At 38.1% G+C, this 26258-nt stretch overlaps 6 protein-coding genes across 9 annotated transcripts; 4 read left to right on the forward strand and 2 right to left on the reverse strand.

Moving 5' to 3' along the window:
• Positions 1–1023: 1023 nt before the first annotated feature.
• On the reverse strand, positions 1024–2599 carry LOC112197381. Of its 2 annotated transcripts, none has more exons than XM_024338025.2 (2): positions 1983–2599; positions 1024–1908 (listed from the first exon to the last, which is right to left on the reverse strand). In XM_024338025.2, the coding sequence occupies exons 1-2, from the start codon at positions 2395–2397 to the stop codon at positions 1325–1327; spliced, it is 999 nt and encodes a 332-aa protein (XP_024193793.1). In that variant the 5' UTR covers positions 2398–2599; the 3' UTR covers positions 1024–1324. The 2 variants fall into 2 exon arrangements, with proteins under 2 accessions (XP_024193793.1, XP_024193794.1); XM_024338026.2 differs by having other exon boundaries at positions 1154–1912; positions 2002–2592.
• Positions 2600–7326: 4727 nt separating this feature from the next.
• On the forward strand, positions 7327–8127 carry LOC112199814 (tubulin-folding cofactor A). Its single transcript, XM_024340776.1, has 2 exons — positions 7327–7472; positions 8016–8127. The coding sequence occupies exons 1-2, from the start codon at positions 7327–7329 to the stop codon at positions 8125–8127; spliced, it is 258 nt and encodes an 85-aa protein (XP_024196544.1).
• An 852-nt stretch (positions 8128–8979) lies between these two features.
• LOC112198428 (uncharacterized protein YpgQ) lies at positions 8980–11534 on the forward strand. 2 transcript variants are annotated; one of them, XM_024339552.2, is made up of 8 exons: positions 8980–9332; positions 9532–9562; positions 9923–9941; positions 10174–10271; positions 10498–10596; positions 10670–10842; positions 11015–11106; positions 11230–11534. In XM_024339552.2, the coding sequence occupies exons 1-7, from the start codon at positions 9114–9116 to the stop codon at positions 11099–11101; spliced, it is 726 nt and encodes a 241-aa protein (XP_024195320.1). In that variant the 5' UTR covers positions 8980–9113; the 3' UTR covers positions 11102–11106; positions 11230–11534. The 2 variants fall into 2 exon arrangements, with proteins under 2 accessions (XP_024195320.1, XP_040374505.1); XM_040518571.1 differs by having other exon boundaries at positions 8985–9332; positions 11015–11534.
• Positions 11535–12008: 474 nt separating this feature from the next.
• On the reverse strand, positions 12009–14637 carry LOC112198427 (cytochrome P450 86B1). The gene is made up of 2 exons (XM_024339551.2): positions 13218–14637; positions 12009–12596 (listed from the first exon to the last, which is right to left on the reverse strand). Exons 1-2 carry the CDS (start codon positions 14487–14489, stop codon positions 12222–12224), a joined length of 1647 nt encoding a protein of 548 aa, XP_024195319.1. The 5' UTR covers positions 14490–14637; the 3' UTR covers positions 12009–12221.
• A 1644-nt stretch (positions 14638–16281) lies between these two features.
• On the forward strand, positions 16282–19804 carry LOC112195952. 2 transcript variants are annotated; one of them, XM_024336190.2, is made up of 4 exons: positions 16282–16437; positions 17115–17212; positions 17923–18197; positions 18766–19804. In XM_024336190.2, the coding sequence occupies exons 1-4, from the start codon at positions 16408–16410 to the stop codon at positions 19575–19577; spliced, it is 1215 nt and encodes a 404-aa protein (XP_024191958.1). In that variant the 5' UTR covers positions 16282–16407; the 3' UTR covers positions 19578–19804. The 2 variants fall into 2 exon arrangements, with proteins under 2 accessions (XP_024191958.1, XP_040373534.1); XM_040517600.1 differs by lacking the exon at positions 17115–17212 and having other exon boundaries at positions 16310–16437.
• A 2611-nt stretch (positions 19805–22415) lies between these two features.
• LOC112197638 (serine carboxypeptidase-like 34) lies at positions 22416–25904 on the forward strand. The gene is made up of 9 exons (XM_024338391.2): positions 22416–22924; positions 23798–23908; positions 24061–24156; positions 24252–24344; positions 24494–24582; positions 24717–25019; positions 25109–25338; positions 25429–25534; positions 25654–25904. Exons 1-9 carry the CDS (start codon positions 22636–22638, stop codon positions 25801–25803), a joined length of 1467 nt encoding a protein of 488 aa, XP_024194159.1. The 5' UTR covers positions 22416–22635; the 3' UTR covers positions 25804–25904.
• Positions 25905–26258: the final 354 nt, after the last annotated feature.

Raw genomic sequence — 26258 nt, forward strand, 5'->3', positions numbered from 1 at the left:
TCTGAACGACTATACATCTAACGGTTGATTTGGGAAATGTGATCAAAAAGAGGGTCTCACAATAAGTCATCAACTAGTCCTCATTTTGGAAATGTGATAAATATAATGGCTCAATAGTTTTTTAGATATCAAACATACGGCCCCGTTCACATGGTCACCTACTGACCAAATGATATTTGGTCAGTCACCGTTCGATTGAGATCAGACGGTTGACAGCTCTTATCTTAGATTTCATCACTTAGCTGTCAACCGTCCGATGTTAATCGAACGGTGACTGACCAAATAGTATTTGGTCAGTAGGTGACCAGGTGATCATGACTGAAAAATCAAACATAATGCCTCATAAGATATTGTTAAATTGAAATCACTGGCTTGGGGCAAGTCAGGGCTCAAGTGCTCACTGAATTTTTGTCTGTAGTGTAATTAATTGATGATCTACAATGTAGCCGACAAAATTATATATATATGTATGTGCGCGCATCTACAATTTTAAAGAGAACTAATATACAATAGATTCAAATAGATTATTACAGCATCATATTGATATAGTGATGTTCACTTATCAGTTAGCTGATTAAAGAAATTATGCTCAATCATAATTGAATGTAACCGAATAGTGGAAAACAAGTGAACATTATTGCATGCTGATAACTTCGAATAGAGCTGACAAGAAAATCGACAGAATTCAGTACGTGGTTTTGAATGAAGTGAGGTGTGCTGGCCCTAAAATAAAAATTATAGTTATGCATGCACAAAACCCATACCCATGTAGCTCTATATATGGTTTTGCTAAACCCCTTGCAATTTCCCACTGTTCTATGATAGATCAGTCATCCGTGGTACGCATACTATTATCACATAAATAACCAATATTATCAATCATTAAACTGCAAAAACAACTAGTAGAAAACGAGCAATGCATGAATGTTTGACGAAATAAATGAATAAAATAAAAATGATTGATGTGATTTTATGTTAGTCTCCATTAATTATGTTAGATATATGGAAGGAGACAAGCAGAAGTGGTATAACCATGTATGATTGATATTTCACGGGGAAGGAGGGGCCGCTACGTATAGCCAGAGTCGATCGATGTTGATCCAAATGTGACATCTGCACACCCATCTCACGTGAAATCCACAACTGCTGCCAATTAATCAAACAAATTAAAGCAGTCGATGCATCATCCAGCTACTTAATTACCTAATACAAAGCTTAATTCACAAAATCCCAAAGTAACAAGGCACAATACATATTCTTACATAAGCAAATCTAACCAAGGCTAGGACATGGACCAAAATCACATAAAGGAGGATTCAAAATATCATATTACATGATTGCGGTGGTTATTCCTTTCGAGGAATCCCTCTAAGACCACCTTCTTCTTGTATTCGTCGGAACTGAAGTCCAAATGATCATCGCCGGCGGTGGAGGATGTTGTTGTTAAATTACTATTCTGAGTTAAACGAGGGAGGAGATAGAACCATGCGGCGGTGCAGAGAATGGCGCATAATCGGCCCCATAATACCATTATAATCAATGTGACCATAATAATAGTCATACCCACCAGCGGGTCCAATCTCTTCGTGCTCATAGTCAGCTCATTTGACACCAACCACGTTTTACGTGCCGACGACGGAATAGCTGAAGACCCTCCTCCTCCTCGTCTTGGACGTTTCGGAGTGACGGGCAGCGATGTTGCCGGGGGAGAGATCACGGCGACTGTTCCCCTTGACTTGTTCTCCTGCTGAACCGGTGAACCGGGTTGGCTGCTGCCGGCACCCCCAGCTGCGGATGTTCTTATAGATTCAACTTTCCGGCGAAAAGACAGCCGCCGCTTTTGATACGTGTAGTCTTTTGAAGCATCTGAGCCCTGTGTGCTGTTTTCGAGGCTGATCATGTCGGAGGCTGTCTGGAACAACAACGGATTAATTTACATGAATAACTCACTGTAAAAATTACAGACCTCACTAGCTACGTACATGCATATGACTGGTGTACCTCTGGAGGTTTTTGTTTAGAATTAGGAGCTTTTTCGGAGACTATCAGAGGCTGAATTGGAACACCTGGGCCCCCCACGACGTCGGTTGCTGCCGGAACTTCGTTTTTGGGTTCAAACTTACCGTGCTTTGACTTTGGCTCCAACTTGACCAACGTGGACGGGATTGCTTGTTTCTCAGATACGGTGGAGACGTCGAGGGGCACCACCGTTTTTGTGGCGGCTGCCTTCTTCGAGCGAAACCTTGACCAACAAAACCAGCTGCGACTCTTAATGATCTTGTTGTTGTTGTAATCATGGGATCGGAGGGTTTTTCTACTAGAAAATCTGAAACAAACAAGAAAGGTAGTGGTTTTGGGTTTTAACGGAGGGCTTGTTTTCTCAGGGACCTTGGCCATGGATTTTGTGAGGAAAATAAGGCCGGCATGGAGATGGAGGAGGAGGTCTTTCAAGACCAACTAGATGCCTGTTGCCCCGCGGACTCGGATTTTATATATGCACTGTTTTGCCAACAGAATAATCATAAATTAGAACTACCAACTATTAATCCTACTGAATTTTCCATTGATTCTGGATTGTTTATTTGTTTCATCTATAGATTTGTAATCATAATGGGTTTGGTTCGAGTTACGACTTACGACTTTGGGAACAAGATATGTACGACTTGGACTTTGTCATTGGCTCAAAGGAATTGAAGTCATTGCACGTTTTCACCACGTCCACGTTTTCATGATCATCTTTAATGTTAATTTCTATGTATCTTTTGCCGATTGATGCCTTGTTTAACACACTCCCCGTCTCTAAACTAATCCAATTGATTTTCAACTGGACGTCCTCACGCGCTTACAAGTGTAAAGTATGAGACCGTCACAGAAATATTGGGTGGTTTAATAAAAGGGCGTGAAATTTGCACACCCTGAATTACAATATGCATTTTCCCTTCTTATTTTAATATTTTTCAGCATGGCTTTCCCACATTACCCTTGTTATTATTATTTTGTCTTTCACTAATTTCTAATGCTCTCATCTCTCTTCCTTCCTTCTTCAACGAACATCTCTCTGGTCTTCTTCTTCTTCATTATCCTTCCTATTTCAATCCTATTTGTAAACTCAAACAAAGAAAGATAACAAACAATCTAAGGAAAAAGTTCACCTATCCTATTTAGAAAACTAATGTTCAAGATGAACAATTCTTAGATTCACCCCTAGGGTGAACGAGCATATTCACCCCCATTGTCGATTAACATACTTTCACTTAATAAATTTATAATCCAACGGTACATATCTTTAATAAGCCTTTAAAGATCATCTCTGTAAAAAAATCAATCGAATCAGAAATCGTTTCATTATCTAATTGAATCAAACAAATGGATGGTTCTAACAACACTAACTACTATTATGATGAACCGTCCATATATTTCATAGAAATGAATGACTAAAATGTCTTCAATTTGATTTTTTTTTTTACAGAGCTAATCTTTGTATTACGTTATACAACATGAATTGTCAGATTAGAAAATTATAAAGTTATTATGTCTTAATCGCAAGAGAGGGTGAATATGCTCGTTCACCCTAGGGGTGAATCTAAGAATTGTTCATCTTGAACAATCAATCGAATCAGAAATCGTTTCATTATCTAATTGAATCAAACAAATGGATGGTTCTAACAACACTAACTACTATTATGATGAACCGTCCATATATTTCATAGAAATGAATGACTAAAATGTCTTCAATTTGATTTTTTTTTTTACAGAGCTAATCTTTGTATTACGTTATACAACATGAATTGTCGGATTAGAAAATTATAAAGTTATTATGTCTTAATCGCAAGAGAGGGTGAATATGCTCATTCACCCAAGGGGTGAACCTAAGAATTGTTCATTCGAAAATTATTTGGTGTAAGATCAACGAACTTTTTCCTCTGTTATCAATCTCTATGAATCTTCACTTGTCTATTGATTGAAGTCATTGAACAAACCCGAAAACCTTTCTCCCACTTCCTCTCAAAATCTTGATTTGCCTCTCAATAAAATGGGTTTTCTTTTGTTTTGAATAACTCAAATATAAAGAACAAAAGTGCAAAACCCATAAAGAAAATAACAAATTTTGAAGATTGATGAGTCAAATATTGGGAATAATCTGAGCATGAAATTGGGTGTTTGTGATCCTTGTTGTTCAGTGTATTCATTGGGCAATGAATCTAGGAAGTTTTGTTTAATTTGATCAACTACTTTTGGTCTTGAAGAATAGGCTGTTGATATCATATCCTATATCAAATCTCTCTCTAACAATCGACATCTACTCTCCTGATATTTTCTTTACAGTTTTTCTTCCCTTGAGACTCTCTCTAGCTACTTGATCTATTTAAGAAAGAAAACTTGAGAATCGATCTCAGAGATCAGGTTCAAAAAAAAAAAGAAAAAAAAAAAGGAAAAACATAGAGAAAGAACCGCAAATTTTGAAAGTTTTAAGGGGCAATCGTGGAACAACAAAGAGATGAAGTGTATAGATAATATTAAAATAATTAAAGAGGGTGTAGAATGTAATTAAGGGTGTGCAAATTTCACTCCTCTTAATAATTTGGCCCTCGCAGTGTTGCTGTGTTTATTCTATCCCATCAGTAGCTAGCTATGCCTACCTTAACTTGGACCTGGCCTCCTACTTAATTATTACGATGACTATTGATGAAGCTATTTGATCATTAGTAACAACTAATAATGAGTTCTCGATTCTTTCAATTACATAAGAGAATTGAAATTGACATTTTATTTTTAGAAAGCATAAGCTCTTCATGAATAATTTTTTAATAAATATGTGCATGAAGATGAGTGTTGTTTGTAGAAAACAGGTATCAATTTCACTCGGTTCACATAAATATTTGATTTTGCTAACCGAATTGATATGATATTCAAAATTAAGACCGAACAAACTACGTACTTGCTGCAATTATAGATTTGTCAAAAACAGCAATGGTAGCTAAACCAAAACGTGAACTTCATTCCCTACTCGAACACATGGAACTTTGGACAAACTAGTTCTTTAGGAAAAAACGCGTCCCACAATTGGAACTTTTCTTCAGCTCTACCTGATTATTTGACAAGATCAAACTCATATTCTCCTATTTTAGCAACCAACATGAAGTAAGGTTCCAAAATCTTTTTCTCCCTGTTTGACGATCTGAATATATTTAACAAAGGAGTTTGTGAATTGCATGAGCTGGCTAAAAGTGACAATTTCAGTTTGCCACATGAAACTATATAGATTTAATTTGATCCAGTTACAAAATATATAGTTTGAGAGAATTTATATTTGGCCATGAAGATAATGGACTATCTTAAGATAATATTAGCCTTATATATTCTCAAATCCTTCTCAAGTTTAGCTTAAATTGGAAATTAATTTTATGATTCGAATGCTTGCTGTCTAGACTGTAGGTGCAAGATTATTTCTTGTCAAAATCAATCAAATTGAAAGTTGTTTGGTCAAGCGAGAAAAAAAAAAAAAAGTAGTTCGGTTATAATATATATATATATATATATATATATAGAGGCCCGATCAGGAGCGGCGGCACAGGGATGGCCGGAGGGAGGCCGGAGGCGTCCCAGACCTCTTCTGGGCGGCGTTCAAGGTCGGAGGAGGTCGGGCTTGCCGGTTTCTGGGCAGCCACCTCACCTGCAGTTGCAGGTTTTGTGCAGCACCGCAGAACCGTCGCCGGCGACTCCACCGGACCGCAGACCCCTCCGCACGACCCCCAGCGTCCCTCCGGCAAGGCGCGCCGCGCCGTCGCCGCTCGATTGAGACCGGAGGAGCGACGTCCGCACTTTTTCTGAGTTGCGGACGTCCGCTCTCGAACGGCTTTCTATATATATATGTTAAATCAGTAAATGATTCAACAAAAAATGAAATTATTATCAAAACTGTGGATTTATTTTATCATCGTTGCAGACTTGCAGAGATAGTCTTTGAAATGATGGATGCAATGAATTTTGGTAGACGAATGCTAATCCCTTGAGAATTAATGAATATTATTGAACTTTAAAGAAGTTTTTTAACTGAGTTAAGAAAGGGGGCATGATCTACATGCAGTATTCTACATAGATGGACAGATAGATTGGGGATAACATGCAGCTAGCTAGACATAGGCCCAGTTTGGGATTGATTTTGGACCTGCTTTTAGAGTTGCTTTTGCTTTTGGGGTTATGGCATGGTGTTTGGTAAATTGTCTAGAAGCTGCTTTTGGTCCAAATAGATTCTCACGGAAGCTAAAAGTGAGAAGCAACCCAAGCCTAGCTTTTGGATTCTGCTTCTGTGGAAAACACGGAGTGAATAGTGTTTTTTTAATGAAATTTATGAAATCACCAATTATGTCCTCATTCGTTTCTAACAATTACATTGAGCCAAGAGGGTTACTTTTAGCATCTCCTTTCTCTCTTCCCAGCGTCCTCTGCCGTCAACTTCTCTTCCCAGCTCGAGAGATCGCTCTGTGCTCCGACATCTTCAAAGCGTACCTTTTTTTTCTCTGTCACTGCCTCTCTGTCTCTGTCTCTGTCTCTGTCTATGTCTCTCTCTCTCTCTCTCTGTCTCTCTCTGTCTCTCTCTGTCTCTCTCTCTGTCTCTGTCTCTCTCTCTCTCTCTCTCTCTCTCTCTCTCTCTCTCTCTCTCTCTCTCTCTCTCTCTCTCTCTCTCTCTCTCAAACTCAGCAACAAATTGAGCCGAAAGTGGTGAATTGATTCAGCGAATCGACGGAGGACGCGATAGAGGCCGGTAACGCATCCCCATTTCAGAACTCTCAGGTAATTCTTACTTGTATCTCAGATCTTAACTCGCTTAGTTTCACGATCCACTGATATCTCTGCTCTGCTGTTCAAGTCGATATCCATATCCCATTTTAGCTTCTAATATTTTACCCAAGTTCAGCGAATGAGTATAAAAGTTATTTGGTTTAGGCTCTTCAATAGCCAAACGAATTTGGAGTGAAAGTAAGATATAATTTTGCAAATTTAAACTGGTTAGAATTGCATTGGGTTGATGATGAGTGGCCTCTGCTAATCGGTTTCATAACATGATGATATGTTATAGAACTTGTAATATGCTATAAAATGTGGTAACTGTTTATAAGACAGATGATGATTCACGATAGATGATGATTCACTACAAATTTCTTCGTTGCAAACCGAAAGATGTAGTTTGGTTTGGAGTTTCGTTCTCGAATGAGAATCTTTGCTATGCACTTGGTATTGATGGAAAAGAAAACCCATTTGCGATAAGTTTGAGTTCTGTGGTTTTTATTTCTCTCAAGAAAGTGGTTTGTTTTGATAGGTGATATGGCAACTATAAGGAATTTGAAAATCAAGACTGGGACTTGTAAACGCCTCGTTAAGGAGTTTGATTCTTATGAGAAAGAGGTTGTGAGAGAGGCTGCGAAAAGAGCAGACATGAAGGGGAAAGGAGCTGATCCTTATGACCTCAAGTAACAGGTATGGTTAACATTATTATCATGCAACCGATGGCAATATTAAGTTGGCATTGTATATAAATGTGTATCCTCTGCAATCTTCTGTGGGTGAAACTTTGCTGTCTTGCAATGCACAGAAGGCTACAGGCCCATAACATATACTCTTGAGGATTGAGGAATGTGGATATGGCTATTATTAGGTGCACTGTTGTTAGTGTGGAATTAAACTGCCTTGATTGCTTGATTCATTGCTGTTCTAATCGGTCAATATTTAAATGTACAATTACCTAGTAGATTGTATGTCAATATTTAAATGTACAATTACCTAGTAGATTGTATATTGTTGGAGCTAAAGTTCTTTGACTCAAATCCTTACTCTGATTGCAATATGAAAGTTTTGCTACTTATCTGTTCTTGATTTTCTTACAGGAAATGTACTGGCTGAATCAAGGATGATGAAACCCGATTGGTGAAAGCGCCTGGAGGCCTCACTAGCTGAGTTAAAAGGAACTTTGGTATATGTATATAGGTCCTGATTATTCTTACTTGAAATTTCAGCTATCTTTCCCAGTTTTTTAAGCAATGCATTTATGTTCAGGCTGAGTTGGAAGAAGAGTTGAACCAGAATGAAGGCCCTAAAATTGAAGAAGCTCGGACAAATAATTTGTAGGATTGTATTGGCGCTATTGATGGTGTTCATGTTCAAGCTCGGACAATGCGTATGAAGAAGATGGTCCGGGAAGACAAGAAATGGAGATTTTAAGAAATACAATTACACAAAGTCTAATGAATGCATCTACTTAGCATTTAGTTGCAAAGTTGTATTGACTTTAATACATTTTGTGTAATGTTTCCCGTTGACCATGGTGGGGGAATGTTTTGTGTAATATTCTCAACTCATTTGTATAATATTTAAGGGTTTAATGTAATCTTTTATTTGATCCAAGCAATATATAAGCAACAAATTACAAAAAACTAAAATTGTTTATATAATTTGTAGAATTAATATACATATTGAGATAAAAGTGATGAATTGATAATATAAACTAGTGTTCAAGGACAATACATGAGAAATTATTTAATTTGGTATAGTTACATAATTATAAAACAAAGTTATGTATTTTAGTAGCATCTTTTATCATCTATGTCCATTTTGGTAATTATACCAAACCAAAACACTTTTTACTTACAATTTACCAAACACTCAGAAATTGCTTTTGGTTCAGACAGCACTTTTAAAAACAGTTTACCAAACACATCAGTTGCTTCTTCTCGCAGCAATATCAGAAGTGCTTCTTCTCGCAGCAATATCAGAAGTATTTCTTCTCACAGCACAGCAATCCCAAACTGGGCCATAGTAGTAAATAAATGAGTACATGGTAGGTTAGGGGGCTGCCAATTTCATGTCGGCCGATGTATGTTTGAGGGAGTTGAGTACAGTTTGTGGCAGGAAATTTAGTCCAGGAATTTAAGGGTAGGTACTACCGTACTAGGTAGGGTTCCTCTAGACTCCAGAACTATCTACAAGTACCCTTATTCCCAAGTCAGCTTCATCTCTTTGGGCCTTGGCAATTGTCATCATCTCCTCCTTTGGGCTTCGGCACAGGCTGCCCTGAGCGGATTCCGTACGAACCCAACCCAAAGCATATCTTCAAAATGAGTCAAACGGCGGCTGGAGCTCGATCCAGAGAATCAGAGATGGCGAGCTGGAATTGGGAAGAGACGGTGAGAAAGGCGGAGGAGTTGGTCGTAAAATCCATGAAAGGCAATGACGCATCACACGACCCAGCCCACGTCTGGAGGGTCAGAGACCTCGCACTCTCTCTTGCTCGCGAAGAACAAGCCCTCTCCTCCAACTCCGACTCCATGCAAATAGTAATTCTAGCTGCTACTCCTCCCTCCCTTTTATTCAACTTCAAAATTACAAGTTCGACTTGCTCCAGATGACTTGTTCTTATCCAGATTGAAATACTTGAGTTTTGGAACTCCATCGGGTGGACTATAATAATGTTTTGTTATTTCGATTAGACACGAAAGTTATTTGTCTTTCTGATTTCCCTTCATCTCTCGCCAGGTAGAACTTGCTGCACTCCTCCATGATATAGGTCAGTCAGTGTTAACATCAAAACCTTCAACTCTGCACCTGTTCATAAATCATAAATATTGCCGCCTCTCTTCATAACCTTGTCAGAAACTGCTGCTGCACTTAAAACATTAACCCAAATGTAAACTTTTGGCTACATTCAGCAAACATATGTGCCCGTGAGTTTTTTGTAGCACTTTTCTTATAAATTCATCAGCATATAAGGATAAGGTATGTATATACAAATCATTTATGCAAACTTCTGTCCTAGATGGTTTTCTTTTATGCTTCTTCTTCCTCTATCTTTTCAGCATTGTTTTTATCTCATAATCTCATCCTATATTACTTACTGAACATTTTAGTCATTGGTTTTTGATTGCAGGTGATTATAAGTACTTGAGGTTTGCATTCTCCTCTTCTTTGCTTAAATACTTGTATTTTGCTTTAGTATCTCTTGGCCACAGGCATTGATTTTCAATTTTTTACCTGAGTGAGTTTCTGCATTGATCTTACCTTGCATGTTCTACCTTGATTGAATCTTTTCTTCCGTGGCATTTCAAATTATCTGCTTCTTCCATCTATTCTTCCTTTCCTTCCCTTGTGCTGATTTGGACCAACTACTTTGGCATGTAGAGATCCTTCGGAGGACAAACTTGTTGAGCACTTTCTTATTGACTCGGGCATAGAGGAGAGCAAGAAAACAAAGATTATAAAGATCATCAATGGAATGGGTGAGTTGGTTGCTGTTATCTCAAGGTGTTGTGCCATTTTTGCATATGTAGTAGTCTCAAGCACCTTTTGATGCACCATGTAACTTTTTTATCATTTCAAAAGTACTTGACACAATTGTGTAGTCTTGAACCACTTGATGTAATTGTTTTTTTTTTTTTTTCTCTTTGTGAAAGATTCAGTTAGTTGATGTGAAACACAACCATTACATATGTAATTCTGCTCCAGGGTTTAAAGATGAGCTGGCTGGGCTGACAAATGGTGATCTTCCTCTAGAATTTGGGGTTGTACAAGATGCTGATCGGCTTGATGCAATTGGTGCTATAGGTACTTTTAGATTTGATAAGTGCTGATTTTAACCATTGCTATTGCACAAGCTTAAGTGGTATTTTGGTTACAGGAATTGCTCGTTGCTTTACTTTTGGAGGAAGTAGGAACAGAGTGCTACATGATCCTAACATTCAGCCACGATCTGATTTATCCAAGGAAAAGTACATGAAAAAAGAGGAGCAAACTACCGTTAATCATTTTCATGAGAAGCTTCTCAAGCTAAAGGATCTGATGAAAACAAAGGTACGGTTATTGAGACAGGAATATGGTATCTTGATGTAGAAATTTCTTCATTTACAGTTGCATGCAACATGTATCTTTGTTCATTAAGACTTGCAGCATAAACATATTTGTGGTAAATGTCAAGTTCCTAACAAAAAGAGAGGAGAATTCTAATATGTTTCAATGATTTCAGGCTGGACGGAAGAGAGCTGAGAAAAGGCACAAGTTCATGGAGGAGTTTCTTGTAGAGTTCTATGAAGAGTGGGATGGGAGAGCTTGAATGAGGTGACTTTTCTTACTGATGTTTCCCTAGATGAAATTTTGAAGCATTCTTAAAGTTCCAAAAGGACTCGAGCAATGGAACTATGCTAAAAAAATATTCAATTGTCTCATGGATCCTGCTTCAAGATGTGTGCGGGGTACACGTAGGGGTGACCTTATGCTACAACTGTAAGTCTGTAATGCATAACAAGTTCATGCCGATGGGGAGTGCAGGTAAATTTGAAACATTCTACAACCTTTCTTTTCTCTGGTTTGATGAAACTTTGTTGAGTGTTGTATGATAAATATGATGCATTTGATACGCACTTGATTCTATCAATGCATCCTATTACCCATTTGATATGCTTAAGGTGTATATGTAATGCCATTTCTCTCCTAGTCAGTGATAGTGAACTCAGGGTTCAGTGTCTGGCTTCCCTATGAGAACTCAATCTAGGCATCTTGCTAAAATCATCATCCATGTTCAACAAAATACTCACCATTGAGTTGGTGTTGACAATAAGTATCGTCTTATATTTACACCCAAAAAAAAAAGGATCGTCTTATATGCATTTTAAAGCTAGAGAGAAATAAGATGAAAAAATGTGTACGGAAGCTATCCTGAAATAGAATCAAGAACCAGTTTTGAACAAAATGGGTTCATTGGTGAAGGTGGCCCACCAAGAACTCAAATTGAGCCAATTTATTCGACTCCATCCACAAAGTGACAAAACGAAACCAGAGCCTATTATGAGCCTTTTTTTTAATATTTTTTTTTTTTTTTTTATAGGCTCTTATAAGTATTGAGTTATTTATCTTATTGTGGCTTGTTTTGAATGGAGTGTGGAAGAAAACCCTACTGATATCCTAATAGAGGAAGAGTTAGCTATATAGCAATGAGTGATTCAGACATGAACAATTAGATATCTTACACAATCCCATTATTTCAAATATTTGAAGTTCCAAAATCCACACGACCCTCTATTTTATGGTAATACCATTTATCTATAAAAGACCACAACACAAACAAAAAAATAAGAAGCTATAACTTAATTATTAACAGTACCAGATGATCCTTAATAAGATCCCTAATTGATAGCTATTCTGCCTTGGTGCTCTGGTGATGAGGCTGCATTAGATCACGTACGCCTATTGAGGGTGACTTTCAATCCATGCTTCATGTACATTGTCAATGCTAGCTTTGGTACAATGGGGTGATTATCGACCACCTTCACATGGTAGCGATGGATGATGGAGGCAGCGACAAATTTCATTTGATAATAAGCAAAATCTTTTCCCAAGCAGAGGCGAGGACCGCCATTGAAGGCGGTGAATTTGTAGGCAGACTCACTCATGAACCGGCCATCTTTTGGGTTTAACCATCTCTCCGGCTTGTACTCCCTGCAGTCCTTTCCCCATATTGACTCCATTCGCCCCATGCTGTAAATTGCATAGATCACTTTAGTTCCCTTCTTCAGTATTGTTCCATCTGGAAATACGTCATCTTCAACAACCTACCAATCCAGTTCAAAATAAGCATTGTTACTTACTTACTTTATTATAGTTAAGGTCCGCATAGCTCGCTAGCATCTATCGATCTTCCTATCTATTTTTTCCTACCCGAGGCAACAGGGCGAAAGTACAGAGTTATGTAAACAATAATCTCATTAAAGACTACTACCTAATATAGGTATCAGTTTCGTATAATATTGATGAAGAGATGTATTAGTCCATTACTTACAGTTTACTTCCTTATGACAACGATTTGTTACCGATGCACAAAAGTTTAATTCCCAAGGAGATATCCAATGCCTAACATATTAGGCAGATCTATCGAGGTCGGGTTTGAATTTTTCGAAAGCATATTTGGAGATCAATGTATCAACACACTTTTGATATCAAAGGAAATTAGAGAGGTTTTGAATAAGATGAAGAAAAAAGTATTAAAACGAAATATCAGATATATGTTGTATACTCTATCAGTAGTAGTCAAAAACCCTCAGAATTTTATGGTGATTTTAGACCTCTGAGATACTTGATCAGAGATCAAAAATTTATCAAAATAGGTTCACTGAATATTAATAAAAGATTCTAAGGAGAAACCTATTCTGATTGTATTTTAACTAATTAGTTACCTCCTTGTGATCCACTGGAACTGAAGGGTACAACCTCAGAGTTTCTGATAGAGCAGCCTGAAGATAATCCATCTTCTTTATCTCTTCCGCCGAGAAAACCAGTTCGGTTACATTATCATTCGTTGATCTTGCATCCACTATGGTGCGTAGTTCTTGAAGAATATTGTGTTCCACCTCCGGATGGATATGAAGCAGCCAGAAGAACCAGCTTAACGCCACTGATGAAGTGTCTCTCCCTGCCAGTATAAAATTGACGCATATATCCCTTAAGAACTTGTCAGTGAACCCTTCTCCCTTCTCATCTCTCGACCTCATAAACACCGTCAACAGGTCCGATCTTTGCTTATGATCACCAAGGGAACTAGTAGTATCCATGAGTTCTTTCTTCCTTGTCCCAATCACATCGTCTGCGAACTTATCCACTCCTTTTATGGACATCTTGAGCTTCTTCTCTGCCCCCAAGTTGAAGTACCTCATGGCCTTCCACAGACACGCTGGTGTCACAAAGCGCATCACCGTTGCTTCGGTGGCGTCCTCAAACGCCTGAGCAAATGGTATTTGGGGTAATCCGGGTCTCAAGCAACCGGGGTCAACCCCAAATGCTATCATGCACACATTATCAAACGTCAACCTCAAAAGAACGTCTTGGAGGTCGATTGGGGCAAATGAGTTTTTGATGGAGTCCTCTAATACGGGTAGAAGCCGCCTGTGGACCAGCTCCAACAAGGATTCTACAGTCAATTGCCGGAACTTGGCGGAGTGGAACTCGAGGCTGGCCGTCTTCCTCTGTCGCTGCCATGTCTCATCGTCAGCGCTGAATATCCCGTCTCCGAGGAGATCACGGACCGTGTCACGGAAATAAGGGCCTTTGGGGAAGATAGAGAACTTGGTCTTGAGAAGGTGCTCCAAGTTTCGAGGGTCGGAAGTGATGATGCAGTGGAGGCTGCTAAACCAAGGGCCACTGAATGTGAAGGTACCGTTTTGGCGGCAGAGAACTTGTGTGAGCCACTCGTAGAGGTTGTTGGTTTGGGATCCGATGACAAGAGCCATGGAGGGCAACATTCCGAGCAGAGGCCAAACGGGTAAACCATGGTGCTTCTTTTGCCTCAGGGAGTGTATTATCACGAAAACACATAGAGCCACAAAGAGCTCCAAGATTTGGATGTCGTGGAGGAAAAAGAGTTGCCGGGGGACTAAGTTTGCGGCAACGGCGGGGTTAGCTTCAGAAGCGGAGGAGATGAGGGAGGTGAGATTGCTGATCATTGTCATCATGAATGGATGATGATAACGATCATGGCAATGGAATGAGAGGGGAGAAGAAAGGAGATGATATACAGTTAGGTTGAGGAGTGGTGATCATGTGTTATATGGCGTTTTCTTGGCGTGCATGTTATTACTTCTCAGTTGACGAGCGGTTTTGATTTGGTGAGCTGAAATGTTATAATGTCATATTGTGGGACATAATGCTTTTTCAATGCGACTAACTATAACTAATTGCTACGCTTAATTGCTTACGGGGTAAGCTTCTTTCTTTCTTAATGTGTGGAGCTAAGCTAAGCTAGTGTGACTTTGGGTGAGTAGATGCATATAGCTTTCATGTTTTCACTTTAGGGAATTCTTGGACATTAAACCAAACGGGAATGTCTCTGTTCGATGTTTTGCTAATTTAGGGGTTGAGTGTGGAATTAGTTAGTTGATTAATTTTTAGGTAATAGTACGTAGGCTAATCGTGTCTTGTAACTTGAACGAGCAAGGCAGTAGTGAAGTGGGTGATAATGAAATGAGGTTTTCTTACTTGATTTGTAGAAATTGAGTGGGAGGGAGGTTGAGAAGTGGATGCGGGCGGATAACCTACGACTGCAACTAGTACCTCGTCCTGCATGTTTTAGTTTGCCAAGTTTCCTAGCTAATGTCGTATTATTGATTACTTTCAATATGGGCGACTTTTGGCGTTACGGTGACATGTCAACCACACCTACGAGGACAACGTAGTATAAAGACTAGGTAGGTATAGGCCCCATGACTATCTCCAACCGTGATACTCATTTTCAAACCTAATTAAGAGCATCTCCAACCGTGATACTTATTTTCCTAGCTAAAAGTAACTAAAAGTTAAATATAACTAGCTGATTTGCTCACCTAATGGACATTTTTAAGGAACTGTGAGGGACAAATGCATCTTAACCACATGTATTAAATATAAAAGCAGAAATTATAACAACTTAAAACTGTGTATTTATTTTCAGCCGTCAGATTCACTTGTCCCCTCACATTTCCATAAAAACTGTCCTTTAGGTGAGCATGCCTTATATAACTAGTTAGCTATTGAGTTATGCTCCAGCAGAATACCTAAATCCCAAACTAAATTTAGGTTTTAGTTAAATTCTCTCCATCTCTAGCTAAATATAGCTAGAGAATTTAGCAAAAGTTAAATTTAACTTTTGTTTAAGCATTATGTTTGAGTAGAATTTTAGCCTAAAATTAACTAAATATTAAATTTATTTTAAAATAAGTAGTCTAAAAGAAATGCCGTAAAATGAGTAGAATTTTGTTTGTTTGGAATACCTAAATCCTAAACTATTTGATTATCACAACAGAAAATCATCTCATTCCAAACAAACAAAGTTGTTGGATAAATAATATTATATATAGAAATTATAATATATGATAACAAAGTTGTACGTATATATTTGAGACGTTTCTCAAAAATATATGAATTGTTCACCAATTTTGTGAGCAAAATACTTCACTGTTCAAGTTATTGATCTTTACTTGACAAAAAAAAAACAAAACAAAAAAGTTATTGATCTTTAACATTGATACAAGCTTAGTTACTTGGCATGAACACAATCGGAACGAGACTCAAAACTATATCGAGTTGTAATATATATCAAGAGCCGTAATATTGAGTTTTGTTACAGTAGTAATTGACGGTCATCGAGTTGGTGGCCCATCTGCTCAATAATGGGAAGGAAGGCCCTAGGTAGAATCAATGTAGCGGAGCAGCCCAATTGGTTTTTCTGTACATTTCGTGGCCCAAATGGGAATGGGGGAGCTGACAGACCAAAAGGGGTAGGGGAGTTGGAATTCACATGAAGCTTAATTGGGAAGGAGGCAGGGGCAGCAGAGCAGTGAGTTTTGGGTTAGAGTAGCGAGTAGCGAGTAGCGCAGCGAAGTCCCATTGGGCAAAATGGCTTTTCTGTTCAACAAGTTTCAGGAGGTAATTCCTTTTCCTTCCTTATCATTCATTTTTACCCACCCTGTTCCGCCTCTGCAATATTCTCAACTGAGGATTGATTCAGGATTTATGTTTCAGTGATCTCGGTATTAGTATGAGATATCTGCATCCATTCAACAGGGTATAAGGAATTTAGCCAACTTTGTTAACAAGCTTTCAGATGATGCATACTAGCTGGGAACTATGAAATTCACATGAATAGCTTTTTACGGCTTAGCTCTGGAAACAAACCAACAATGGATTAGGAATTTCAGTGACTAGTTCTTAAATCTTAATGAACCCCACTCAACTGTTGAAGAAATTATATCAATTGCACAGTTGGGATGCAATGAGTGATTTAATGAACTGCAGAAAATGTGCTTGAGTTTCAGATAGATTGTATCTCATCTCGATAATCTTGACATAGTTGAATATTTAGTGCGTGTTCTTTCTTAAGCTTACATATGAATACCATCTGATCTCGTAAATCTTTGCAAAATGATGACATAGTAGTTGTGGTTGCTGGGTTTATCTGTGAATGTATCATACAAATGCTTTCATAAGTCAAGGAAGGGGAATTATACATCTCCTTGTGCTGTGCTATATATGTGGAATAGATGCTTGTTTGTCTTGTGTGCCCTTCCCGACACGCTATTGTTTCTGATCATTTTACCTTCCAGGCTGTCAAAGTTCTTGCGAAAAATTCCCCTATGCTTGCCAAGAATCCTAGGAAACTACAATTTGAGGCAGATATTAACCGCCTTTTCCTATATACCAGGTTGGTGTCACATTACCATCTTTCAATATGAACCTATTGTCCAATCCCAAAGCTAACTGCATGTATATCGAGTTAATACATTATTTATTACTCATGTGCAAATCTTGGACCAAACGGTTATTAGTACAGAGTCTGACCATCAAGTTGCTTGATATAATTTTACGCTGCTTGTATTTCAATAGGGAAATAATGTAATTACAATCCTTCATAACAAAACAAAATTAAATGTTTACCCCTGAAAGAGTTGCTAGTTTCTCACCAGTTCAGTTCTTTATTTTCATTGCATGCTGCACAGGATTAGCAGCCATGCCCAATAGATCTATCTCTCTTTATCTATACCACATTTTGCTGCTCCTCATTCCCATGTTCTAACTAATTCACTAACTAATTGTGTCTTAAGAAGGAAGTCAGCATAATACTAAAGTTCAAATGCTTAAGCATAACACTTGATGACTTGAACCACCACTATAAACTTTTGCACCATTGAGTCCTTTTTCTCTTGTTTCAAAATATTAATCTTAGATTTCAAATAGTTTTAAAGCACAGAACAATTTGTTGTTCAAATATATCAGATATGTTCTTTATATTAACTTCCAAAATGCTCCTGCATGTGAATTGGTGTTAGCATTCTCATTTATATAGTTTGCATGCTGCATTATCTCTTGTGTTAAATATCATGAATGTTAATTATGGAAGACTTGTATATCCAGCTACAATCGCTTGGGAAAGGACGCTGATGAGGCAGATGTGGACGAGATTATTGACATGGCTAATAGAGCCTCTGTTGATGATCAACAGAAACAAGTCCAAGAAAACATTCATCTTCAAATTAAAAGCTTCTGCATGTCTATGGATGAACTTCTTCTACCTGATGTAAAGAGCACAAATGAGGTCACTGAATCACCTAAACAATCAAATGCTACTCCTCAACGAAGTGGACTTAGTTTAGCTATTGGCAGGAACAGACCAGGAGATAAACATCCTGGTGAGTTTTTCTTTGCAACCTTTTTCATCAGCTCTCAGTAAACTGTTATCCCGAGTTTGATTATGAGCTTAAACTTGCATCTGGACACTCTTGGCCTCTTGGGTGTAAGTGGTGGGGCTCAGAGAGCCATATTAGGATCTTCAGTTATCTTCGTAGTTTTGAAATACTTTCGACTTTCTTACATTCAACATTTTGTGAATTTCCAGTTAAGTTTATTCTCATATAAGGATAAATGACTACTGTTATATTAACCACTTGTATGGAGCAATGTTGTTTTCATCCTTCCTACTAAAACTTTGCCTGCAAATGAGCTTCAGCTAATGGCTCTTTAAATGCTCAAAGCATTCTCATACAATTATGCACCCGAGGCTGATGATTCTCTTTAATCATTCTCTACAATTATGATCCCAAGATTTGATGATGTCCTCATCATACTTTACCTGGAGAAGAAAGCCTCTGCATGTCAATCAAAACAAAACTATGCCTTTTGCTATACTGATTGTTGAAGCTTTCTGGTTTCAATTATTTATTTTGTTAAAGACTGATGAGTTATTATTTTTCAGCACAGATGTGCCTGAGACAAGGCCATTAGAACGCGCTGATGTATCTCAAAAATTGAAAGATCTCATTGGCTACACTCTCGATATCAAACCTTCTCAGATACCCCATAAGGAAGCAGGCCAAGGTTTATTTTTAAATGGTGAATGTGATGTTGGTGCTGTGGTGGCTGTGTACCCTGGTGTAATATACTCCCCAGCATATTACCGTTACATTCCTGGATATCCAAGAGTTGATGCACAGAACTCATATCTGATCACAAGGTATGATGGAACTGTGATCAATGCCAAACCTTGGGGTTCTGGGGGTGAAACACGTGATTTCTGGGATGGGTTAACAGTACCAGAGATCAGACCTAATATGCAAGGAGATGAGAAAGGTTCAGATCGGCTCTTGAAGCTCCTAAGTAAGCCCTTGGATGGCAGGCGACTGGGAAAGAGTGGCGACATTATAGAGCGGAGGAACCCTTTAGCTTTGGCTCATTTTGCCAACCACCCTGCAAAGGGTGTGGAGCCGAATGTAATGATTTGCCCTTATGACTTCCCATTAACCGAAAAGGAAATGAGAGTTTATATTCCGAATGTAGTTTTTGGAAACGCAGAAGAAGTGAAGATGAAGAAATTTGGGAGCTTTTGGTTGAAACTTGGGAGTTCAAGAAATAGCGGATCAGATGTTCCTGTTTTGAAGACCCTTGTTATGGTAGCTACAAGGGCACTTTGTGATGAAGAAGTGCTTTTGAACTACAGGTTGAGCAACTCTAAGCGTCGGCCAGAGTGGTATAGTCCAGTCAATGAGGAGGAAGACCGAAGAAGGTGGAGCTAAGCTTCGTTAAAAAGTTTGGTATTTATGTTATCTGTATTATATTCATGGTTCATTGTGACCGTGAGACTTTTAAGTTGAAAAGAATAGCTGCATATTAGGTTAGCACGTGGAATTTGAGTTATGTGGAACACCGGAAGAGAAATTTTGCTTGTGGCATCTATCGTATTTAGGGAAATCAGTAAAGTTTCCATTTTCAGACGCAACAGAATAAAGTATTTGACAGTGAATGGTTTTGGTTTCTTTCAGAGCCGTCCCTTGACCACGGCATTGGCCTTGGGCCTCAGTTTGGAGAAGGCCTCCATCTCAAGGCCTCCATCTCAAAATGCATATATATATATATATATATATACACACACACACACACACACACTATGTTATAAAAAATATTAAAAGAAAAAAGACACAGAACTACAGTTTGTAGAAGACGACGCCGTGGCTGATGAAATCAAACCCGTGACTCCATGAGACCTCAAAATTTTCTCCTTTTCTTTTGTATTTGAAAGATAAACACCCAAGCTTTCCTCTTTCTCCATCACTTTGGGATTAGAAAAGAAGATAACCAAAAGTTTTGCTCTCACTTTCACCAATTTAGGCAAAAATGAAACGTTGGTTGTTGAAGCATGAATTTTTGATTCTCCTTTGATTCTTTCAAAGGCAAATGGTAACATTTCTTCCTTTTATGTCTATTTAGGCCATTGACAGACTCTCATAGACACATAGAAACAATCTTTCTCTTCCTCTTACTCAATTATGAATTTCATCATCTGCTCTAATTTCGTAATCAGAATTCAGACAGTTGATAAAATTGTAACAAACTGTCAAGGCCTAAAGTCCAAAATTTTGTGGTTAAAAAATAAGATTCTATTATTTTTTATTAGCATTGTTACTTTTTATTTTGTTTATATAATCTGTTATGTTTTAGTTTAAACTTTGCTTTTCTGACATATTTTTTTCAATAGAAAAATTATTAGTAAGTTCTCTCTAAATTTTGCCTTAGGCCTCACTTTGTCACGGCACGGCCTTGGTTTCTTTGAGTCAGCGAATTCTTTCTTAGAGCAGTGATATATGTTCTTTTTTTCATGTACATTTTAGAATTAGTGTTTGGAACTTTGGATTGATCAACAGGGATAACAAGAATAGAGACTACGTCGTTACAATTATGGGTATTCTAAGTTTGTAACTATTGTTAATTGGAACCATGTATTGTCATGGCATCGTGGGCTGCATGTGTATGTAGTTACGTACTATGTATTGAATAATGTGCTTGGATTTTGGTGTAATATAGATGGATACGTATGGAAGCCTCATAACAAGGTGGCCAATTCATTTGTATTTCATTCCTTGAACCCTAGTATTTGTTTTTTTTACAGTATTTGGCCTATTGAGTGTTTGGGTTGAGCTGTGGTTGACTTTTTTGACGGTGAGATTGAGAGTTTGAGGGAGTCTCTCTCTCTCTCTCGAGCTCTCTCTCATTTTGGGACGTGATAGCTGCCTGGTTGCTACTATATATGGTATTAACTATTAAGCTGTTTTGAGGGGTCTATAACCATTTTTGGCAAACAAATTAATATTATTTACATTTAATACCTCATTATTTCAAGCAATGCAATATTGGGAATTTGGGATAGCTAAATATGTTAATGATTGATTTTGAATAAGGTAGGAATTAAAATCCAAAATTGCTACCATCAACTAACCCAGTCAATTAATAGGATTACGATTTATACATACCAGTATGTGATGTTGATGCAATGTAATGTAAATATGTGATGTTGATGCAATGTAATGTAAACATGTGATGTTGATGCAATGTAATGTGGATCACTTTGGTCAAGCTTGGATTGCTTGTATCATATTGTTTACATTTTTGTCACCCTCAGATAATTCAAAAATCAAAGCAATTAATTGACTGAGCCACCAGCCAACCGCAGATCTCTCCCTCTCATCTTATTTTTGTCTAATCGATCAACTTTCATCATATCTAGCTAGCTAGCTATCTAGCAATGCATTGGCGTTCTACGTTTTGATCCTTCTGCCTTTTAATTTGGATATGACATTATTATTGCCTTTAACTTAGATTTCGCGCATGTAAAAAGTACATCTTAGGTCAAGCAGTTCCCCTTTCTCGCGTGTTTATGCATGTGTGGCTTTTGTATACTTCAAATCGTTGCAGATTTATCACCAAAAAAAAAAAAAAAATCGTTGCAGATTTATCAGTCAAAAAGTCAAATTATGCTTATAAAGATCGGTTACTACCCTTTGGTTCCGGTGGAAGCAACAATCTTGATATATCCGATAGAATATGTCAAAATGAATGAATGGATACAATACCTTGACCCTCGGCTTAGGACTAGCTTATACTCTCTAAAAGTCTCAAGCAAGCGTACTTCCAAATTAAAGGAGCCACAGCTAGCCTAGCTGTTGCTGTTTCTCATGTCAATTAAGAAAAGATACAAGTAAAACTGAAGTGTCGTCTACTTTTATACAAGTGGTATTTGACAGGAACAGAAAAAGACATGGAATGATGAAATCACACAAAGAACGGCCCAAGCCCCGGATAAAGACTTAGGTGGGCATCGTCATTGGTGGGTGGTACCCAAATCACAACAGTTGGTGGGCAATAAATATTCGGTCCTGAGCCGAGTAGATTCAAGAAGTAAATGCCGAGTTTTCTGAAAAGAGATTCAAAAGATATAATTCAATAAATACACATAATTAGAAGAAATAAAGTCTTCCTTTTAGTTGGGTGTGAAAAGGCAATAATAGGAAAACAAGCGAGTATTGTGATCTGCGTCATGATGATTTCCTATATATAAACCGATCACACGGACGGACATGCATTCATTCTCCGTCTCTCGCTTATTCATTCATTCATTTTCACTCTTATCCGTGGAGTCGACTTGCTAAGTTTAATATTCGGTCCCTCAGTTTTTATTCAAATTTGGACCACCATATATTCCAACCTTCTGATTCTATATCTGTCTCTCTTTCTCTATTTATATCTAAGCTGGACTATACTAGACGCCAGTGAGTGGTCTGATTCTGATCTTTAAGATAAATGGCTCTGAAACTTGGTCTTGTTCGGTCTCTTCTGGTTATTACTTTGTGCGTAGCAGCATCAGTCCCTACGCAAACTGGAGCAAGATCATCATGGACATCAGATTATGATGTTGAGGTACAGAAAGCAGACAGAGTGATCGGACTGCCGGGTCAGCCTCCTGTGAAGTTCGACCAATACGCAGGCTACGTAACCGTCAACGAAACTCACGGAAGAGCCCTCTTCTACTGGTTCTTTGAAGCAGTCAAAAGCCCTCACAAAAAACCACTCGTCCTTTGGCTCAATGGAGGTACCTACCTGTCTCAATTCGATTCGATTCAATCCAATCCAATCCACTACTGCTCTCCCTGACTCTCGATCAGTCCATCGATTACTCGTCCCTATCATCTGTTCAACATTAATATTAATTATTCGAACAATTTTCGTAATAGAGGACCTTAATTTCTTCATTAATTCTATGCATATGCTTTGCAACTTGCATTTCATTGATCATGTATTGCGTATGTATATATGGTCCCCCGAACAGTAGTAGTTAACACATGCAATACTTCAACCTGTCATGATCATACATTACAATCATTCTAGCTGTTACTAGCTACCAAGCACAGACATTTGTATGGTCTCTACTTGTTCTTGTATATGCTTGATCCAGATTCAATATATAGAAATATATGCGTGTATATGAATACATCGTAAAATTCATGTGATAGAGTCAAGATATCATGCATGAGATGAAATATATGTTAGAGGACGTCACCTAGTAGTGAATATTATAAATGCATGTATAGGTGTAACTTCAATAGAAGAAGCTGTCAAACCCTACAACAAATCAACAATGGCATCCTTGAATAATGGTTTCAACAGCTAAGCAATATAATAATTTCAACCGAAATGTGATTAATTATATAAATCATTTTTTTGACTTATTCTCTGTCTTGTTAATAATTCCCCTATTAATTATCATTTAAATAAATTTTTTTTTCAAAGAAAAATCATTGAAAATAAACCTATATTATTGAAGAGATGCATATTTTTGATCTGGTTTGGTGCTTTTCAACCGGTTGCGGGCCCAACCTAAGCTAGGATATAGGAACAAAATGGCCCATTTAGTTTGGGCTTAGTGGAAAAGTCAATTACCCAACTAATCCAGTGTGGTTTTCAGGTCCAGGATGTTCCTCAATTGGGTATGGAGCAGCAGAGGAGGTAGGCCCTTTCTTCCCTCAAAACGGCGCCAAACCTAAGCTCAAGTACAACCCTTACACCTGGAACAATGGTATGCTGCTCATTCCTGTTATTCGATTTAGAACTTTAACTGGTCTTTCCAATTCTGACTGGGATCCCATTATATATATGCCTTGAGTTTGTCATATGATGATGGATATATAGACTAAGCTCACTCTATATGTATTTTTCATTTTCGAGCAGCTGCCAATTTATTGTTTTTGGAGTCTCCTGTGGGTGTCGGATTTTCTTACACCAATACTACCAATGATATCAAGGAACTAGGGGACACCATTACAGGTACGTAATTTGAATATTCGATCTGATATGTAGTCTAGTCTGAATATACTAGATAGTTGTGACTGATTGATGAGCTATATTATTTGAAATGTCAGCTGACGATTCATACAATTTTCTCATCAACTGGTTTAAAAGGTTTCCACAGTTCAAGTCCCATGACTTCTATATCACTGGAGAAAGCTATGCAGGTACCTTGACGTACCAGCTACAACAAACTCTTCATCAATTCAAGACATTCGTTTGTGTTTTTTTGGTCGGTTATGCAACTTTGATTAACTATAGTCTACTACGTACCAATCCTTAGTCATGTGTTTCTATGTGCGGAATCTGATTACAGGGCACTATGTTCCACAACTGTCTGAGCTCATTTTCGACCGTAACAAAAAAGCATCCAAGGAGAACTATATAAACTTCAAGGGATTCATGGTGGGTGAAGTTGCTTGCTCATTTTTATCATTCAAGGGAATATTCAAGCTAGATATATCAATTGCTTGCATCAATATAGTATCTTACATATGCTCGATCGTATAATTAACATGTACTGCGATCAATGCGTGCAGATTGGTAATGCAGCAATAGACGAGGAATCAGATCAGAAAGGATTGATTGATTATGCGTGGGATCACGCGGTGATTTCTGATCGGCTGTACAGTGACATTAGGAGGGAATGCAACTTCAGTGAGCAAAACGTATCCAAAGAGTGCAATAAGCTGATGGATGAGTACTTTGAGGTGTACAAAATCATAGACATGTACAGCTTGTACACTCCCATTTGTGTCAATGATAATAAAACTCTGTCTGTCCCCACCAATCAGCAACACTTCCGCGCCATTGAAGGAGCTCCCGCTTTGTTTTCTAGAGCTGTGAGTCACAGTACCATGACTGGCTACCTTGAATATATTAACAGTTGAGTTTACGAATTGAATAATTGCTGCTATATATGTATATTTAGGAAGGACGGGGCAAAAGACCAGAAGGGTATGACCCTTGTGCATCAGATTACACTTATTTGTACTTGAACAATCCAGAAGTCCAAAAGGCTCTGCATGCCAATGTCACCGGCATTTCCTATCCGTGGATTCACTGCAGTGATAACATCACCTTCTGGAAGGATGCACCACCATCAGTTCTTCCTGTGATTCGAAAGCTTGTAGAAGGTGGTCTCCGCGTCTGGGTTTATAGGTATGTATAGTCACATATATTTACTTCTTTCACTTGAATGATCGAAGTTGTTCTAGCTGACATACATGTACTGAATATATGTACCTGCAGTGGTGATACTGATGGCAGAGTTCCAGTGACATCAACCAGATATGCGTTGAAGAAACTCGGATTGAAGATCAAGCAAGATTGGACTCCTTGGTACAATAGCAAACAGGTACCGACTTACTCACCCTTGGCCTTCCTCCATCTGAGTCCTAGCAACTACCTCTTATTATTTGCACATTTATGGCGTCACAAACTGATTAGACTGATGAATCTCTGTGATATTGGTAGGTTGGCGGATGGACAGTTGCATACGACGGTCTTATGTTTGTGACAATTAGAGGCGCAGGTCATGAAGTTCCAGTTTTTGCACCAAGGCAGGCTCTCCTCCTCTTAGAACACTTCTTGGCTGATAGGAGTCTCCCACCAAAACCATTTTAATTTTTAATATCATCAATATTCCCTTTTCCGTTTTGTCAATAAATAGATTATGAACTTGCTGAGTGTCTGACCTATATATAGAGGTGAGAGATTAGTCGGAATCCAAGTCTTCAATGGCAATGTTTATCCGCGACTTCCAAATTAGTTAAAAGAAAGAAAAAAAATTAAACAGAAATGATTTTTTTTTTTTTCAAAGCTTCTATGTAGTCTGAAAGACTGAAAGAGAGAAATTAGCAAAGTTTCTCTATTAATGAACTCAGATTACACCATCCCGAGTCTATTTTTCTGAAATAACTAATACGTAAAACTATTTCAATCAACGCAAGGTAATCTAACCCTTGCTCGCTCTGCTTGGCTCTATTTCTAGCCATAAACAAACCTGTTACACAAAAGCAAGGGTAAGGCCAGTGTTCCTCACAGGCTGCAAAACGAAGACGAGCAAAAAATTTGCGTCC

Source organism: Rosa chinensis, chromosome 4, assembly GCF_002994745.2.
Source record: "Rosa chinensis cultivar Old Blush chromosome 4, RchiOBHm-V2, whole genome shotgun sequence".
NCBI lineage: Eukaryota > Viridiplantae > Streptophyta > Magnoliopsida > Rosales > Rosaceae > Rosa > Rosa chinensis.